Source organism: Heterocephalus glaber, unplaced genomic scaffold (genome assembly GCF_053883595.1).
Source record: "Heterocephalus glaber isolate CG9 unplaced genomic scaffold, H.glaber_assembly_v1.0 deba00001272, whole genome shotgun sequence".
In the NCBI taxonomy this organism is placed as follows: Eukaryota; Metazoa; Chordata; class Mammalia; order Rodentia; family Bathyergidae; genus Heterocephalus; species Heterocephalus glaber.
Window position 1 is genome coordinate 162,070 of NW_028258235.1, and position 18,218 is coordinate 180,287.

The 18,218-nt window shown below is 47.2% G+C and overlaps 1 protein-coding gene across 18 annotated transcripts in view; it reads left to right on the forward strand.

Annotated features, from left to right (window-relative positions):
• Positions 1-18,218, forward strand: part of Obscn (obscurin, cytoskeletal calmodulin and titin-interacting RhoGEF) — a 129,245-nt gene that overhangs the window by 11,856 nt on the left and 99,171 nt on the right. For all 18 annotated transcript variants that reach the window (XM_087211021.1, XM_087211027.1, XM_087211034.1 and 15 more), the window contains exons 10-11: positions 870-1,145; positions 15,414-15,689. In XM_087211021.1, the coding sequence (XP_087067147.1) occupies positions 870-1,145; positions 15,414-15,689 (552 nt within the window). The remainder of the gene's footprint in view (positions 1-869; positions 1,146-15,413; positions 15,690-18,218) is intronic.

An 18,218-nucleotide genomic window follows, 5' to 3' on the forward strand; every position in this document is an offset into this window, starting at 1 on the left:
GGCTTTCTGGTGGTTTCTGTTTTGCAGCTGGAACCCAGGGCCTCACTCATCCTAGCCCTCCTCATTCCCAGCCCTTTCTCTTTTATTTTTGAGACAGTGATCTGGTTGCCTAAGCTGGCCTCAAACTTATGATTCTTCTGCCTCAGCCTCCTGACCAGCTGGGATTATAGACATGCACCACTGTGCCCAGCTTGGCGTATTTTTAATTTTTTGCGTTATTCTGGTTTTCAGTGCTAGTTTGTATGCATATGTGTTTTAAGTGAATTGTGTGTGTGTGTGTACAGTAACTAAGAGGAAAATGTGCCTTGTGATTCTGCTCATGTGCAGTTGAGGGGCAGCCAGGGCTTTGGGGGTCAGGGTGAGGGTGGCAGCTGCTTTGGGGAGGCGGTCAGGAGCCTGGAGGGTGGGGCGTTGGGCCCCGGGGGTGCTGCCGTCACCTGGTGAAGTAGGAAGAGAGCTCTCGCCTCTGTTTCCTCTGCACATAGAGGCCCCAGGGCAGGTGCCGGCAGCGCTGGCTCCTGTACACCCCAGGACACAGCAGCGAGAGTCAGCTGGAGGGCCTGTGCCTCACTGCTCTGTGACCCCGAGAGCAGTGGGGGTGTGGCCCCTCGGGTCCCGGGTCTCGTGCAGAGTGTGAGTCATGCGGTGCTTCTTGCTGTTTGCTCTGCCTGGATGGGGCCTGGTACATCCCTGCGCAGGGCCCCTGGGCTTCGGAGGACCTCAGGTGCTGGCCTGTACCACAGGACCCTTGTCCTGCCCACATCTATGTTTCTGGTTGCCCACCAGCTCTGTCTGGGCCCAGCTGAATCTGACACTGGGGTTTCTGTGTTCTGAACTCTCTGACGTGTGTCCCTCCTCTTCACGCCCAGAGCCCAAGGCGGCGTTCACCAAGGAGCAGCTGGCCCGCAGAGAGGTGCAGGCCGAGGCGGGGGCCAGCGCCACGCTGAGCTGCGAGGTGGCCCAGCCAAAGACGGAGGTGACGTGGTACAAGGACGGGAAGAAGCTGGGCGCGAGCTCGAGGGTGCGCGTGGAGGCCACGGGCTGCAGGCGGCAGCTGGTGGTGCAGCAGGCGGGCGAGGCCGACGCCGGGGAGTACAGCTGCGAGGCCGGGGGCCGGAAGATCTCTTTCCGCCTGGACGTCACAGGTCAGTGGAGCGCAGACCTGGATGGTGTGGAGGCCCAGGCCAGTGTTTCTGCGTGAGTTGGGGCGTGGCTCTGCTTTCGTTCGTGTCAGCTTGGTACTCATGGTGGGGCTGCAGATCCTCCAGAGCTGAGGCTGGAGGACAGTCGAGTGCCTCAGCTTCCATGGGCACCACTGAGGCGGGAACCAGCCCTGTGCCCAGCAGTGGCTGTGCGGATGGCAGCTGCGGGGACCAGAGCCGCTCCCAGCATGGGCCGCTAGTGGCCTGCCTCTCCTCCGGATGCAGCCTCCTCTCCCTGGGGTGACTCTCGGCGACACCTGGTTCCTGGGGTGGTGGCTCCCACGGCAGAGCCTGGGCTGCTGTGTGTGGCCAGGTCCCGGGGCTCGGCGGGAGCCAGGCTGAGAAGCACAATTCTCAGGAGACCGTAGTGTCCTCTGCTGCCCGGGCTGAGCTGGTGGAGCTTCGTCCCTGCTGGGAGAGGTGCCCTGAGGTGGTGCGCACCTGCAGTGGAGCTGCGTGTGGGGACTGTCGGGCCGTCTGTCTCCGGGACACAGCCCCGTGCCGACCCTGCCCCTGCCCCTTTGATGCTCTCAGTGGTGGCGCAGGCGGATGAGGGTCAGGCTGGGTGAACATGGGCTGTGGTGCGCCGCTCTGTGTCTTGGCTGCCATCTGGCCCCGAGGCCGTCTGCCTGTGTCTTGTGTGATGTGCAGTGGCCTCATCTTCTCCATCCGCCCGAGTCTCCCCTGAGGCTGGAACACCACGCCTGCTTGGCAGCAGAGAGCAGCCCTCGTGAGGCCTGCGCCGTGGCACCGTGGCCTGGGGCTCCAGCCTCAGACCCGTGGGGCCCAGTCTTGTGCCCCACTCTTAGGTTGTGTGGCAGTGGCTGAGTGGGCTGAGACCTGGAGGCCCTGCTGTGATGCCCAGAAACTTTTGCTCGCGGGGCTACTTGCGCTTCCCCCAACCCTCATCGGAATGCCACGCAGCTGCTGCTGTGCCCCGGGGCTGCCTGCGTCTGGCTCTCAGGACGATGTCTCCCTCCAGCCATGGGACAGCAGGGGCAGCAGTGAGGGTGAGCGAGTGGAGGTGGACAGAGGGCCATGGGTTTTCTGAGGAATGAGCTTGTGGCCAAAGCGCTTGGGCATCACGGTGCGCTTCTCTTCGTTTGCTTTCTCTTGCTCTAACACCACACCCGAGGCCTGGTGCTTTATGAAGTGGTGAGGGCTGTTTGGTTCACGGTGTTAGGGGCTGCAGTGCCCAGACAGCATGGTGCTGGCAGAGAAATGCAGCAGGTGCTGGTCAGGCGTGGCAGGGCAGGTCCGGCGGCCCTGCCCTCAGAACCGCACAGCTCCGTGAGTGCGGCGTCCCTCCTCGTGGTGGCCCAGGGAGAGCCTGACTCCACCCTACGGGGACCAAGCCCTGGCCCACAAGCTTTGGAGACCACTTAGGCCTGTGAAGCCGCTGCCTCCCTGCTCTGAAGAGCTCAGCTGCAGACTTGAGCCATGGCTCTTGGGGACAGTGAGTGCACGGCTGGCACAGAATTCACCCTGTGAAGCGTGCGGCCGGCTGATACTTAGACTATGTGGCCACACCGCAGCCTAATTCTGCAACGTTTTCACTGACCCACACATGCACCCCATGCCCGCCTTGCAGTCAGACCTCACCCCACCGCAGCTGACACCGCCCACTGCCTTCTCTGTCTGCATGCGCGTGGCCAGGCTGCGGCAAGGAAGCGTGGATGGATGGCGCCTCCTCGCTGCTCTCCCTCCTGGTGCATGTGCGGATGGGTCTGCTCTTTGGCTGTGCTGAGAACACTGTTGCAGACGCTCGCGTGCACGCTGTGCCCTTGGCTGTGGGTCTCTGGGGTACTGACTCGAGGTGCAGGAGGCTGGAAGATTCTGCATTCACCCTGCCAGGGGTCTGCCGCATGGTCTTGCCAAGTTCCTGTGAGCTGCCTGCGAGGGTCCCAGCTTGTTGTCTGCCTGTGTCATGGCTGTCCTGGTACGAGAGACATCCTCCTATCCATTGTGGGTTTGATTTGCATTTCTCTAATGACTAATAATGTTGGGTATCTTTTCATGTCGTTTTTGGCTATTTATATATGTTCTTTGAAGAGAAGTGTATCGAACTCCTTTTAAAAATTAGGTTGTCTTTCACTGTTGAGTTTCAAGAGTTGTTTGGAGTACTTGCTGCTGCTGGGCCTTCATCAGCTATATCATTTACAATTATTTTCTTGTATGTCTTTTTTTAAAAAATTACTTTTATTGGTATATTTTAGGTATACAGTATAATGACATTCATCATTAAAAATTTGCACCTTTACATAATATATCTTGGTTCTTGTTTTTTCCCCATTCTCCTGCCCTCGCTTCAACCCTTTCACCCCTCCCTATCTAGAAAGACTTTGTTTCCATTTTTTCATTTTCTCATATTAATTTCATTCCCTTCTTACTTTACCCTCCCCTTTCCCTTCCCCTTTTCACCTTTTCTTCCTATTTCACATTATCTATTATACCTTTTGATCCTTATTTACACTTTCAGTTTCTCGCAACAAAGAAACTATTTGGTATTTACACGTGTGCCCTGTTTATTTCCACCTAAGAGTTTCAACTCAATGTGCATCCATTTAGGTATAAATGTCTCTAATTTCTCATTCTTCACGGCTGAGTAGTACTTCATTTTATAAAAGAAACCACATTTTCTTTATCCAGTCTCCAGTTGATGGGCACTTGGGCTGTTTCCAAGCTTTAGCTGTTACAAACTGTGCTGCTATGAACATGGGTGCACGTATATCGCTGTGGTATGATTCTTTTAGTTGTTTTGGAAAGATACCCAGCAGGGGAATAGCTGGGTCAAATGGGACCTCTAATTCTACTTCTTTCAGGTATCTCCATAATGATTTCCACAGTGGTTGCACCAGTCTGCACTCCACCAACAGTGGAGCAGGGTTCCTATTCCCCCACAGCCCTGCCAGCATTTGTTATTGGTTGATTTCATGATAGCAGCCATTCTTTCTGGGGTGAGGTGGAATCTTAGCGTTGTTTTTATTTGCATCTCTAGAATGACCAGTGATTTGAACATTTTTTCATATGTTTATTTGCTATTTCTACTTCTTTGAGAAATTTTAGATGCCCATTTTTGTATTTGGTAGGTCTGATTTTTTAAAGTTCTTTATATATTCTAGATAGTAGACCTTTGTCTAAGGAACAGCTAGTAAAAATTTTTTCCCACATCGTGGATTGTCTCTTTATGCTGTTGGTATTTTCTTTTGCTGTGCGGAAGCTTTTTAATAAGAGATCCCACTTGTTGATTCTTTGTGCTAGTTTACGTGCAACCGAGGTTTTGTTCATGAAATCTTCTCATATGCCACTGTCTTCAAGAGTTTTACGTAACCTCTCTTCCAAGCAGTTTAGTGTTTTTGTTTTAATATTTAGATCTTCAGTCCGTTTCAATTTTAGTTTAGTTCATGGTGAGAGATATAGATCTAGTTTTAATCTTTGGCAAGTTGAAACCCAATTTTTCCAACACCATTTATTAAAGAGGCTATCTTTCCTCTAGTGATGCTGTTTGGCTCCTTTGTTGAAAATGAGGTGGCTGAGTATGTATGTCTGGAGTTGTTTCTGCATCTTCTAATCAGTTCCACTGATCCTTGGGTCTGTTTCTTTGCCAGTTCCATGCTGTTTTTATCACAATAGCTTTGTAGTATAGCTTCAAGTTGGGGATTGTGATACCCCCTGCCATGTCTTTATTGCCTAGAATTGCTTTTGCTATTCTAGGTCTCTTCTTGTTCCAAATCAATTTTTGAATTGTTTTCTCAAGGTCTGTGAAGTATGCTGCTGGAATTTCAATTGGGATTGCATTGAATCTATATGGCAGTTTTGGAAGCATGGTCATTTTCACTATATTGGTTCTTCCTACCCAGGAACGAGGGGTATCTTTCCATTTTCTGATATCCTCTTTGATCTCTTTTTTTCAGAGCGCTATAGTTTTCAGAGTAGAGGGCTTTGATTTCTTTTGGTAGGTTGATTCCTAGGTGTTTCATTTTTTGGATGCTATTGTGAAGGGAGTTGTTTCTCCAGTTCCTCTCTCAGTGAGTCTGTTGTTTGTGTATATGAAGGCTATTGATTTTTGTGTGTTGACCTTTTATGCAGCTACTCTACTGAATTTGGTTATTAAGTGTAGAACACTTTTGGTGACTCTTGGGGTCTTCTGTATATAGGAGTATCATGTCATCTGCAAATAGTGACAATTTGACTTCTTCATTTCCTATCTTTATTCCTTTTATTTCTTTCTCTTGTCTAATTGCTCTGGCTAGTGTTTCCAAAACTATATTGAACAGGAGTGGTGATAGTGGACATCCTTGTCTTGTTCCTGATTTTAGTGTGAAGGATTTCAGTTTTTGACCATTTAGTATGATATTGCCTGTTGGTTTTTCATAGATGGATTTTATCAGATTGAGGTAGAGACCGTCTATTCCGATTTTTTGTCTTTTTTTTTTTTAATCATGAATGTGTTGGATTTTGTTGAATGCTTTTTCTGAATCTACTGAGATGATCATATGGTTTCTGTCCTTGGCTCTGTTAATACAGTGTATCACATTTATTCATTTGCATATGTTGAACCATCCCTGCATCCCTGGGATGTATCCCACTTGGTCAGGGTGTATGATCTTGATGATCTTCTGCTTTCTGTTTGCCAGTATCTTATTAAGAATTTTTGCATCTATGTTCATTAGTGAGATTGGCCTATAGTTCTCTTTTTCCGTTGGGTCTTTCTCTGCTTTTGGGATCAAGGTGATGCTTGCTTCCAGGAATGAATTTGGAAGTATTGTTTCCCTTTTAATTTTATTGAAGAGTTTAAATAGTAGTGGCAGTAGTTCCTCTCTAAATGTCTTGTAGAATTCCGCAGTGAAGCCATCAGGACCCGGGTTTTTCTTAGTTGGTAAGTTTTTAATTACATTGACAATTTTATTGATTGATATTGTGTTGTTTAGATATTTTAGGTCTTCTTCATTCAACTTTGGTAATTCATACATATCTAGGATCTGTCCATTTCTTCTGTGTTTTCCTTACATCTTATTGGCATATAGGTTCTCATAGTAGGTATTGATGATCCTCTGGATTTCTGCTGGGTCTGTTGTAATTTCACCCTTTTCATCCTTGATTGCATGGATTTGGGTCATTTCTTTCCTTTTCTTGATACGGTTGGCTAAGGGTCTGTCAATTTTGTTTATTCTTTCAAAGAACCAACTGTTTCCTTCATTGATTTTTTTGTATCATTCTTTTTGTCTCCATTGCATTGATTTCTGCTCTGATCTTTATAATTTCCTCCCTTGTATGAGCTTTGGGTTTGTCCTGCTCTTCTTTTTCTAGAAGCTTGAAGTTCAGCATCAGGTTATTTATTTGAGCTCACTCTTTTCCTAATATGTGTATTCACTGCTATGAATTTCCCTCGTAAGACTGCTTTCATTGTGTCCCATGGTTTTTGATATGTTATACTGACCTTGTCATTTAATTGTAGAAACTGTCTGATTCCTTCTTTAATTTCCTCTGTGACCCATTGGTTATTCAGAAGTGTTTTGTTCAATTTCCATGTGTTTATGAAATTCCTGTGGTTTCTTTTGGAATTGATCTCCGATTTCATCACACTATGGTCTGATAATATACAGGGGATAACTTCAATTCCTTGGCACTTAGTTAAACATGTTCTGTGAGCGAGTATGTGGTGTATTTTGGAGAATGATCCACGCGCAGCTGAAAAGAATGTGTATTCTGATTTTATGGGGTGGAACACTCTGTAAACATCTGTTAATTTGTTCAAGAGTTTGATTGAGTTCTAGTATTTTGTTGTTTATTTTCTGTCTAGTCGATCTATTTGTGACAGTGGGGTATTGAGGTCCCCTGTTACTATTGTATTAGTGGTTATTTGATTTTTTCATGTCTGTTAGTATTTGTTTTATATAGTTGAGTGCACTAGTATTTGGTCCATATATATTTATGGTTGTTATCTCTTCCTCTTGGATTTTTCCCTTTACAAGGATGTAGTGTCTTTCTTTGTCTCTCTTAATCAGTGTTGGTTTGAAATCCATTGGCTCTGCAAAGAGAATAGCTAGTCCTGCTTTTTTTTTTTTTTTTGGTTCCTGTCCCATGGAGTATTGTTTTCCACCCTTTAACTTTCAGCCTATGAGTTTCTTTTTGAATTGTTTGTTTCTTGTATGCAGCATATTGTTGGATCTTGCTGCTTGACCAATTCTGCCAGTCTATTTCTTTTGATTGGTGAATTTAGACCATTAACATTGATCGTTATAACAGATACATATTGACTTATCTTTGCCATGACCTTTTCTTTTTATTGGATTCTCCCCCTTTGCATTTAATTTCGTGTTGTGCCCATTGGATTCATTCTGTTGGGCTTCCTGGGGTCGTGATCCTCATTGTCTTTTCCTAGGATATTGTTTAAAATTTTTTGGAATACTGGTTTGGTATTTATGAAGTTCCTCAGGTGCTCTTTGTCATGAAAGTGTCTTATTTCTCCATCAATTTTGAAAGATAGTTTTGCAGAGTACATCAGTTGGCTTGGAGGTCGTTTTCCTTTAGGGCTTGAAATATGTCATTCCAGGCTCTTCTTGCCTTGAGGGTTTGTGTTGAGAAGTCTGCTATGATTCTGATGGGCTTTCCTTTGTATGTGATTTGTTGCTTTTTTCTAACTGCTTGTAGAATTTTGTTCTTCTGTTGGGTTTCTGGAATTTTAACTATTATATGCCTAGGTGTAAATTTTTTTTTTTTGATCACGGCTAGTTGGAGTCCTATATGCCTCACTTATGTGTATGTGAAGTTCTTTTTCCCTGCTTAGGAAGTTTTCTGCCATTACTTCTGTGAACAGTTTTTTTTTTATGTTGTTTGCACTCTCTCCTGTTTCTTCATTGACTCTGGTCAGTCTTTTGTTATTCTTCTTTGCATCATCTAGCAGCTACTGGATTGATTTCTTGTGGTCCCTTACTATTTTTAAGAAATTTTCCTTTTTCTGGTCATTAATTGCAATCCTGTCTTCTATATCTGAAATTCTGTCCTCACATTGGCTCATTCTGCTGGATACACTTTTTTTTTTTTTGGTACTGGGGATCGAACTTGGTACCTTGCATTTGTGAGGCAGACGACGGCACCACTGTGCTAAGTCCCCGGCCCCTGCATGAACTTTCAATGAAGTTTTTAATCTCCTTGAAATCTGTTTGCATCTGTTTAGTCGATTCCATTTGTTTCCTTTGTTGGGATTCCATCATGTTCCTTAGCTCCTTTATTTATTTTTTCTTGTCTGTGTTTGCTCTAGATTTATTAATCATGTCTTATACTATGCACACAATCTCTGTTGTTATCTGAGAAATTATTTCTGATTTCGTTTTTTCCAGATCCTCTTTTGTTGCTAGTTCAGACAGTCCAGGTGGTTGAGTATCAGATTGTTCCATCTCGTTTCCCTTTGGGGTTGCCTTAGGTGAACTGGAAGTCTGGTTTTGAGACTTGTTTATGTGTCTTCTCATTTCAGCAGATACAACCTGGTGTGCCTTTGTTGAGGTGACTTTTTGCTCACTCAGTGGCCTTCACTTCTCAGCAAGCCACTGAGCAGCCTTTTCTCTGCTGTTCACCACTGTGCCAATTCCTGGGTTCAGAATGGTGGCCTTCTGTGTCTCTGAGCTGACCTGTTGTCTGGGCGGGTTCTGGCTGGGGCCTGTGCACACTTGGGATGGTATCTGGGTGTGCCTCTGGCTGGGGTTTGCCCTACTATGTAGCTGTTGTCTGGGAGGTTTTTTGGCTGGGGGTTTTGGACCTGAGTCACTGGGGTCTGAGGCGGCTTCTAGCTGAGGTCGCCATGCACTTACCGATGGTTATTGGTCCAGGCCTCTGGCTGTGCTTGTGCACCTGTGCAGCTCTTTTCCAGGCAAGCCTTTGGCTGGGACCTGTGGGCCCAAGCTGATGGGGTCTGGGCAGGGCCCTGTCTGGGTCCTGCCCACACCCATGCTGCTCTGGTCCACACCACCTTCTCGCTGGGATCTGTCTCCTATTTCTGATTTTGATTGTGTCCTTTCATGCACAAATCTTTTAAATTCAGTGAGGCCCCCGTTTCTTCTCTTTCCCTGGTTGTGAGATGTGTCCTAAGAAGCCACCCAATCCAAGGTCATGAGGTTCACACTTAGAGTTCCTGCCATGTGTAGTATAGTTGGAGTCCTCGTGGTTGGACTTTTCACTCACCTTCAGTTGATTTTAGTGCATGGTCTGGGTGGTGGTCCAGCTCTCCACATGCAGATTCGGCAACATTTAAAAACACATTCTTTTCTGCATTAGTTTTCTTGGTATCCTCATTGACCATGAAGAGAGGGGCTTATTTCTATATTCTCCATCCTTTTCCACTTGTTGATGAATCTGTCCTTGTGCCAGTGCCACACAGTCTTGATCTGTAGTTGTGAACTTTCATTTTCTTTTTTAAAAAATTTTTTTATATTTTTTATTTTTTCCCCATTAACTTTATTGGTACATTTTAGGTATAAAATACAGTCACATTCATCGTTGGGATCTTGTACCATTACATGAGTCTCTTGGTTCTTATTTTTTTTCCCCTTCCCTTGCCCTCCCTCACCCCCTCCACCCTTCCCCATTTGCAAAGACCTTGTTTCCATTTTTTTCCTCTTCTCATATTTTTTCCTTTCCCTTTTTTCCCTTCCCCTACCCCTCCCAATTCCCCTGCTCTTTTAGACCTTTTCTTCCTGTTACACAATATCAGTTATACATTTTTAAAATTATAATATCAAGACCTAGGAGACATTACCACAGATTTTACAGAATGTAAAAGGATATAAAAAGCATATTACAAAAATCTTTTTTGAAATAAATTTGACAACTTCTAAGAAGTAACTTAGAAGACAAATTAATGAAACTAACTCTGGAGGAAATATAAAATTTGAATAGCACCTATTAAAGAAAGTATATTCCTAGCTTGAAAACCTACCTATATGACAACAACAGGCTTGTATACATTTTAACAGATAAATTATATCAAACATTTAAAGCAGAAAAAAGAAGGAACACTTCTCCTCTCATTGTAGGAAATGAACATTGTGCTAATCCTGAAACTGGATAAAGATAATAGAAGAAAAAAGTATGAACATAGATAGAAATTTGTTTAACAAAACAAACTATTGGAAGTCAGATCTGGCAGTATGTAGAAAGTGGTTTTGTTCTAGGGATGGCAGTGTTGGTTCAGCATTGGAAGATCCACCCCCGAAAGTCATCATTTTAACAGAGGAAAGGAAAAAGCCATATGATCCTGTCACTAGTTGGAGAAAGAGTATTGGACTAAATTCCACAGCTTGAACTTTCATTTTCGATGAGCACGCCATCTCCTCACGGCTCATAGGGTCCAGTGTCATGTTTCTGCATCTGTGCTGCACCCTGATAGGAGCCACCACCCTCCATTCGCTTCCCCACCTCCCACCAGCTAGTGATTGCTGGTCTGCATTTGGTCCACTCCAAGCAGCTACGAGAGGGAACATGCATACTTGCGTGTGTGTACTCAACCTAAGTTTGCTGCACATGGCAGAGTTTCCTCTTTAAGGCTGAATGCTGTCCCATTGTCACCACAGCTGCTCCACACCCAGGCTGGTCCCATGTCTTGCCTGTTGAGGATGGTGTCACAGTGGATGTGGTATGCAGGGAGTGCTTGTGTGCTGGCTGTGTTCCCTTCGGTGTATGCCCAGAAGTGGAGGGTGGAATCAGATGGTGACTCTGATTTTAGTTTTCCAGGGAACTCACATGCTGGTTTCCATAGTGGCTGTGCTTAACTTAATTCCACCATTAGTGTGTGCGGTTTTCGTTTTTTCTAATAATAGCCAATTCAACTGGGATGAGACGTTACCTCACTGTAATTTTGATTTGTATTTCCCTGATGGATAATGATGCTGAACAGCTTTCCATGTATTTATTGGCCATTTGTAATTCTTTTGAGAAGTGTTTAGTCAGCTCGTTTAACCATCTTTAAATCAAATTGTTTTTTAAAAAGGTGTTTGAGTTCTTTACCTATTCCTGGTATTAATCCTTTGTCATATGAACAGCTGGCAAAGATTTTCTTCCATTCTGTAGGTCGTTTTTTCACTCTGTTCTTTCCTTTGTGGTTCAGAAACTTTTGTCTATTTTTGCTTATGTTTCCTGTGCTTTTGGGATCATATGCAAAAAATTATTGCCTATTCTGATGTCTTTCTTTGTGTGTGGTACTGGGAATTGAACTGAGGGCATTCACACCAAGCTACCTCCCCAGTCCTTCTAGTATTTTTTATATTGAGACATGTTTCACTAAGTTCCCCAGTTTGAATTTGGAAGCCTCCTGCCTCTCACAGTGCTAAGCTTACAGGTGTGCACTGTGATGCCCATCTTAAGGAAAGTCTTAAAGGGTTTCCTCTGTGTCTCCTTCCAGTAGTTTCAGAATTTCAAGGCTTACCTTATAGTCTTCTATTTGGAGTTGATTGTTTTTTAAAGGGGTGAAAGATAAGGGTAAACTTTTATTGATTAACTTTACAGAAAGTTTTGAAATTGGGAAGTGTGCCCTTTAATTTCGTTCTTTTTCTTTTTAAAAGATTATTTTGGCTATTCAGGATCTCTTGAATTTCCACATTAATTTTAGGATCACTCTTGTTTTTTGATAGGGTTTGCTTTGAATAAGTAGATTAACTTGATGTGACTTGCCATTTTAACAACAATCTTTCAGGAGTGAATATGGGATGCCTGGCCATTTATGTAGCTCTTTAAAAATTTTTAATAGTATCTTCACTGTATAAAACTTGCACTAATTTTGTAAACTTATTGCTGATAAGTATTTTATTTTTTATATCACTGTACCTGGAATTGTTTCCTTAATTTCACTTTTGATTGTTTATTTATAATTATTACAGAAATTGAATTGATGTTTATATATTGGTCTTGTATCCTTCAACCTTGCTAAACTTATTTGTCTAATAGTTCTTTTGTTGATTCCTGAAGATTTTCTACATGAGGCCATATTATCTGCAAATAGACATAATTTTACTTCTTCATTTCTGATCTAAATGTCTTTTATTTACTTTTTTATTACTGATCTGTGTTACTTAAGATAAATCTCTTCAGATTTTTCTGTTTCTCCTTGAGTAAGTTCTGGTGTTTCTATTCCTAGGAGTCTTTCCATATTGTCTACCTTATCTTACTCGGTCACATTCAGTTGTTTATAGTCTCCTCTTACTGTTCTTTTCATTTTTGTAAAGTCTGAATTGATATCTCCCCTTTTCTGATTTTAATAATTTGATCTGTCCTTTTTCTTGGGGTATTCTCTTGGGATCTTTCTTCTTTTTTACAATGCAGGCCTTCACAGCAAATTTCCTTCTTTCCTTCTGAGAATTGCCTGTGTGCATCCCATAAATCTCACTATGTTATTTTTATTTCCATTTATTTTAAAGTATTTTTTTTTGAAAGGGTTGCTCTATATAGTTCAGGCCAATCTTGAACTCACTGTGTGGTCCAGACTGGCCTTGTACTCATGGTGATCCTCCTGCCTCAGTGTCCTGAGTGCTGGGATTATAGGTGTGTGCCACTACACTTGGCCTTATAGTATATTCTCATTTTCTGTTTAATTTCTTTTAAGAATATACCATTTAATCCCATATATTTGTGAATTCTTCGCCTGTTGTTTTCAAGCTTCATTCTGTTATGGTCACAGGCCATGTTTCACCTGACCCTTGTCCTTGCAGATGTGTTGACCCTCGATTCGTGGGCCTGGTATGTTCTGCCCTAGACGTGTTCCATGCACATGTGGGGAGGAGAAAGTGTTCTGTGTTTGGTGGGATAATCTACCCAAGTCAGTTAGATCTGGTCACTGCGGTGTTGATCTTTTCCATAGTTATTCCACTCATTAGAGGAGTGGGCATGAAGTCTTCAAGCAGCCTAGCAGAACCTGTTTCTTCCTTTGGTCCACCGTGTGTATTTTGGGACTCCGTGCCAGGTGTGTGTGTGTTTATGTCTTCTGGAGGGCTTATGTCACTGAGGTGCGGTGTTCCATGTTTCTTCTGCGGCCTTGTCTGAAAGTCTGTTTGGCCTGGTTTCCACAAGCCTTCCCAGTGCTTTTTGGTTGCTGTTTTCATGGTCTACTCTTTCGGGGTCAGCCGGTTTGTGTCTTTGAATCAGAAGTGAATCTGCTGTAGACAGCTGGACCATGTTCTTTTAAGCCCACTTTTTTCAGTTGGAGAGTTGGACTGTTTGCAGATGCAGCAGTCCTGGTGGGAAAGGGCACTATGGTGTTTTGCTGTTTGTTCCTGTCTTTCGTGTTCTTCAGTTCTTCCATGGTTGCTTCTCAGCCATCTGTTGGTTTTTTTTTTAATGCAGCATTTTCAGTTTCTTCTCATTTCTGCAAGTTTGTTTTTTTCTTTGTGGTTTGTCCTGGTGTTGGAATTTACACCTTTACGAGCGATGGTTGGAGTTCATTTCAGTGGTGTTGCAGGGTTCTGCCCCTAGACGTGCTGCCCTGCCCTGCTCTGCTTTACCCTGTGATCGTCATGGTTACATCTTACTTGCTGTCTGCCTCGATGGTCTGAATGTGGTTTGTCCCATGTCATTAGCGTGGTTTTCCGTGTGGCCATTGAGTTGGGCCCTGGGGGCAAGTGGTGGTTAGGTCGTTGGGCTGTGCCTTTCGTTTTCTCCTGTACTGGGGATTGAACCCAGGGCTGTTGCACTGAGTTAGATCTCCAGCCCTTTAAGATTATTTTATTTTGAGACGGGCTTTTGCTAAATTGCGAACTAACTCAGGCTGAGCTTCAGTTTTTGATCCTCTGGCCTTAGCCTCCCAGAGCACTGGGACTACAGACGTGGCCGACAGCTTCCTGCTGGTCTCGGGCTGCGATCTTGAGGGAGTGAGTTGCTGTGCAGGGAGCCAGCCTGCCAGCCCAGCCTTCTGACCTCTGCCTCATGTGTGCTCACCCTGTGTATCCTTGGCTGCCCGCAGGGCTGCAGCTGGGCCCTTTCCAGGGGCTGAGCAGAGGACAGCCTGGCTTTGGGCTCTGGCCCCCTAACGCAGAGCTGAGTATGGCTTCTCTCTGATGTAATCCTCATCTCGGGTGCTGTGCTGTAGTAACGGGAGACATCCCAACACACATCTGGAGTTGGCCGGATGTTGAAAGGCAGGTGCCTGTTGTCTGAGGCATCCTGGACACGGGGTGCTTCTGCCTCCTGGGTAAGGGACACAGAGGCACAGGCTTAGACTGGGTGCACAGGGAGGATGGATGTGGATGTGGGAGGCAGGGCAGGGTGACAGGGAGGGCTCTTCCTGCCTCGGTGGGTGGTGGACAGGGAGGAGGGCCAATGTGGACAGGTGGAGGACCGCTCTGTCTTGCTGAACCTGGGGCAAGAGTTAGCCAGAGCATGACAGGGAGTGGCCTGGGCCGTCCAGATGACTGGACCGAGGTGTGCCTTAGGGGACAGACCACGGAGAGCTGCTGCCCCTTGCAGGTGGCCAGTGTGTCATGACCTGAGGACAAGCATAGCAGCATAGCTGCAGGCAGGCAGAGAACGTGGCTTACAGAATGGCAGGTAGGGCCAGGTTGAGCCACGAGACTAGGGTGGGTGTGGACCATAGCCAGCAGGTAAGCTGTGACCACACAGAGGGACTAATGCTAGAATTACCAGTGTTCTTAGAGCGAGAAATTAACCCGTGGGCGTGAAAGATTCCATGACAGGGCCACACTCCACAGTGTGGACAGATAAGCATCAAGGAGAGGAACTCACAGTAAAAGATGCACCTGGCTGGGGTACAGCTTGCTGGGAGCAGCTGGCTTCAGCCCCTGCTTCCACATACTCCAAAACAAAACAAAGAAAAGAAAGAAGAAATCCTCACTAGACACATCATCGTGAATTGCAGGGGGCCAGATGGCAAGAGGTAAGAGTAAAAACTAGCAGAGGGACAAAGAGGTCAGCAGACAGCCTTGTTGTTCTGTAGATTTGTCCCGAGCAATAGGAGCGAGGTCACAAAGGCATCATGTCTGGAGTGCCCAGGGAGAGGACGATTGGGCTCACACTGCAGAACAGTCAGGTCTTATCAGAGCCCAGGACGACAGAGAGGCTCTGAGGATGCCTGTTCAGAGAATTAGCAGCAGCTGAGCAGCAGAGGCAGCTTAATCTAGCGTGACAGACGGGCCTGCAGGACCAGGGTTTGGCAGTCAAGACTGTGGGTGCTTGGACCATCGCTGACCCTGTGTCCCTTATCCACTCCAGAGCCCAAGGTGGTGTTCGCCAAGGAGCAGCCGGCCCGCAGCGAGGTGCAGGCCGAGGCGGGGGCCAGTGCCACGCTGAGCTGTGAGGTGGCCCAGCCAAAGACGGAGGTGACGTGGTACAAGGACGGGAAGAAGCTGGGCGCGAGCTCGAGGGTGCGCGTGGAGGCCACGGGCTGCAGGCGGCAGCTGGTGGTGCAGCAGGCGGGCGAGGCCGACGCCGGGGAGTACAGCTGCGAGGCCGGGGGCCGGAAGGTCTCCTTCCGCCTGGACGTCACAGGTCAGTTCCCTGTGGGCAGGTGAGGAGGGGTCTGCCGACAGCCTCAAGGCACTTGGGGTCCCCTCTGCTCGACTCCTCTCCCTGTTTCCTCTTTTCCTGAGGCCAACTGGCCAGGCAGGGTGTGCACAGAGGGCCATTCCCTCAGCCTCAAGTGCTGTTTCTTGCAGTGACACGTGGTCAGATGTCCCCAGCACCCGCACATGGTCTTCTGGATGTCCCTCTGTCCAGGATTCTCGCTTTGGCAGGCCCTGTGGTCTGGTTGGACCATGGCTCCTTGCCTGGCTGTGTGAATGTTTGATGCTGGATGTTCTTTAGCTTCAGAATTCCCTCACCCTGTGTCACACACTGCTTGTCACTAGCAGGCAGCCTTTGAGTTTCACTTGACTGGGATGGGATTTGTAGCTGCTAGGCAAGTGGGTCAGGCCTGACAGTGTAGGTGTCTGGGACCGTTCCCTCTTTCACACACGAACACAGACATCACTGTGAACCTGTGTGCGAGAAAGGCTAGATCTGGTGCCTCTGCAGTGACTGGAGCTACGTCCCATGAGACTGGGAAATAGCCTTTCAAGGTGAGCATCATTTTCCTCTGTCCTGGAACATTCTGCATCAGAAGTTTGCTCTGTGAACTTAGCCCTGGGCAGGAGTCGGTGGCTTGTGCTGCCTCCCATGCGCTGGCGAAGCTGGCTCCTGGGGGCAGCGGCTGGAGCAGCTCATTTCCTTCCGGGCTTCATTTCCCAGAGTTCTGTGCCTTCTTGGCTGCTTTCCACAGCAAAGCCTGAAGTCATAGAAAGGTCACATTAGCCTGTTTCTCACTGCTGCGGCAAAGTGCCTGAAGCTAGGATCAATGAAGAAGTGGCTTGCTGAGCTCACAGCGTTAGAGCTGGAAACCCAGGCTGTTTGCCCAGCTCGGGTGGGGCCTGGGCTGCGTCCCAGTGTGGTGTGCTTGGTACCAGGGTGAGCCCAAGCAAGAGGAGGGCACAGAGGCAGAGCCCATGCGGGGAGGCCGGCTTGGTCCTCTATGGCAGCCCCTCAGGAGCACTGGCCAGGTCCCACCAGAGCCGCCTGGTGGCTGCTGGCAGCACCCAGACCCGGCCAGCCCTAGGAGGCTGCCGGTTTCTTTTTCATGGGCATGTAGTAGCTGTGCACACTTGGGGCGCAGTGTGACTGGTCGGCGGTGTGCACCATGTGTGGCCATTAGATCAGGGCACTCGGAGCATTCAGAACCCTCCACCGTCCTGACTCCTGTCAGCTGGGCACCCACCATGCCATCCAGCGTGAAGTCGTCTCTGCTGCCTGGAGGCCCCACCTCCTCACATCCTGCACTGGGACCCAGTGCCTGCAGGGAGTTCTGGGGACAAACACGTTCACACCCCAGCCAGCGTCTTCCATCGGAGAGCACAGGGCTGTGATCCAAGCCTGACGCAGTACCTCACAGAATGCACCTTGTCCCCGAGCTGGGGCCGAAAGCCCAGGATGCACTTCTGTGGGTTGTTCACCTCTGGAACAGCATATCAATTTTATGCACGTGTGCGAGGTGTTATTGTCAACCAGCGTGATCGTGCCTCCAGCTCCTCCTGTCTCTGTGTTGGGAACACTCAGATCCTTTCTTCTGCTGTGCAGAGTCACAGTGAAATACTGTTCGTTGGCTCACCTTGCTGGGCACCAAAGACACTGGCCCCATTTCCAGCCCCCAGCAAATTTGATGCATGCTTCGATCCACCAGGAGATGCCAAAAGGAGTGGGAAGACGGGCCACAGAAAGGAAGAGACCAGAGCCCTGGGGGTCACTGAGCAATGACATCAGGGTCTCTGGGGGAGACACTGATGTCCTTGCCCACAGCTTCATGTTTGGTGGGTCCAGCTATCCTCTGTCAGACACTATGCAAAATATTAAATGGGAAACTGTGGCCTTGAACAGGTCCTCTGCATGAGATGGCCCGCCGTCCTGGGCAAGGGCCCACATGCCACGCTGTGCCCTGAGTGTCCATGCTGGGTGAGCGCCCTGCCTGGCTGGGGCTTGGCTGGCTGGTTGTGGCATCACCGTGCTTGGGTTCAAGTAACCCTTATTCTATGTGAGAAGAGCCTCACAGCACACAATGTGTGACAGTGTCTTTCATAATTATGCTATGTGTTTGTTTCTGGGGGTGCTGGGTTTGGAACCTCAGGCCTCACGCATGCTAGGCAAGTGCTCTACCACTGATGATACCCACAGCCCTTATTGTGTTTTTATTTTGGGACAAGGTTTTGCTGGGTTGCCCAGGTTGGCCTTGACCTTATAATCCATGTGCTCAGGCTCCCTCGTTCTGGGATGCAGGGCGTGGCCTTGCTAGTTAGTGTTGTTCGTCTCCAACGGTGCCTAATTTGTGAGATGAGCTTTATCTCAGGTCTGTATGTTCAGGCAGCAGCACATACAGAGTTTGATACGATCCCTGGTTTTGTCATCCACTGTGGCCCTTAGGATGAACTCTGCTCAGATAAGGGAGGAGTTCCTGTGCCGACACTTTGAGGGCTTTTCCAGGGCCACACGAGG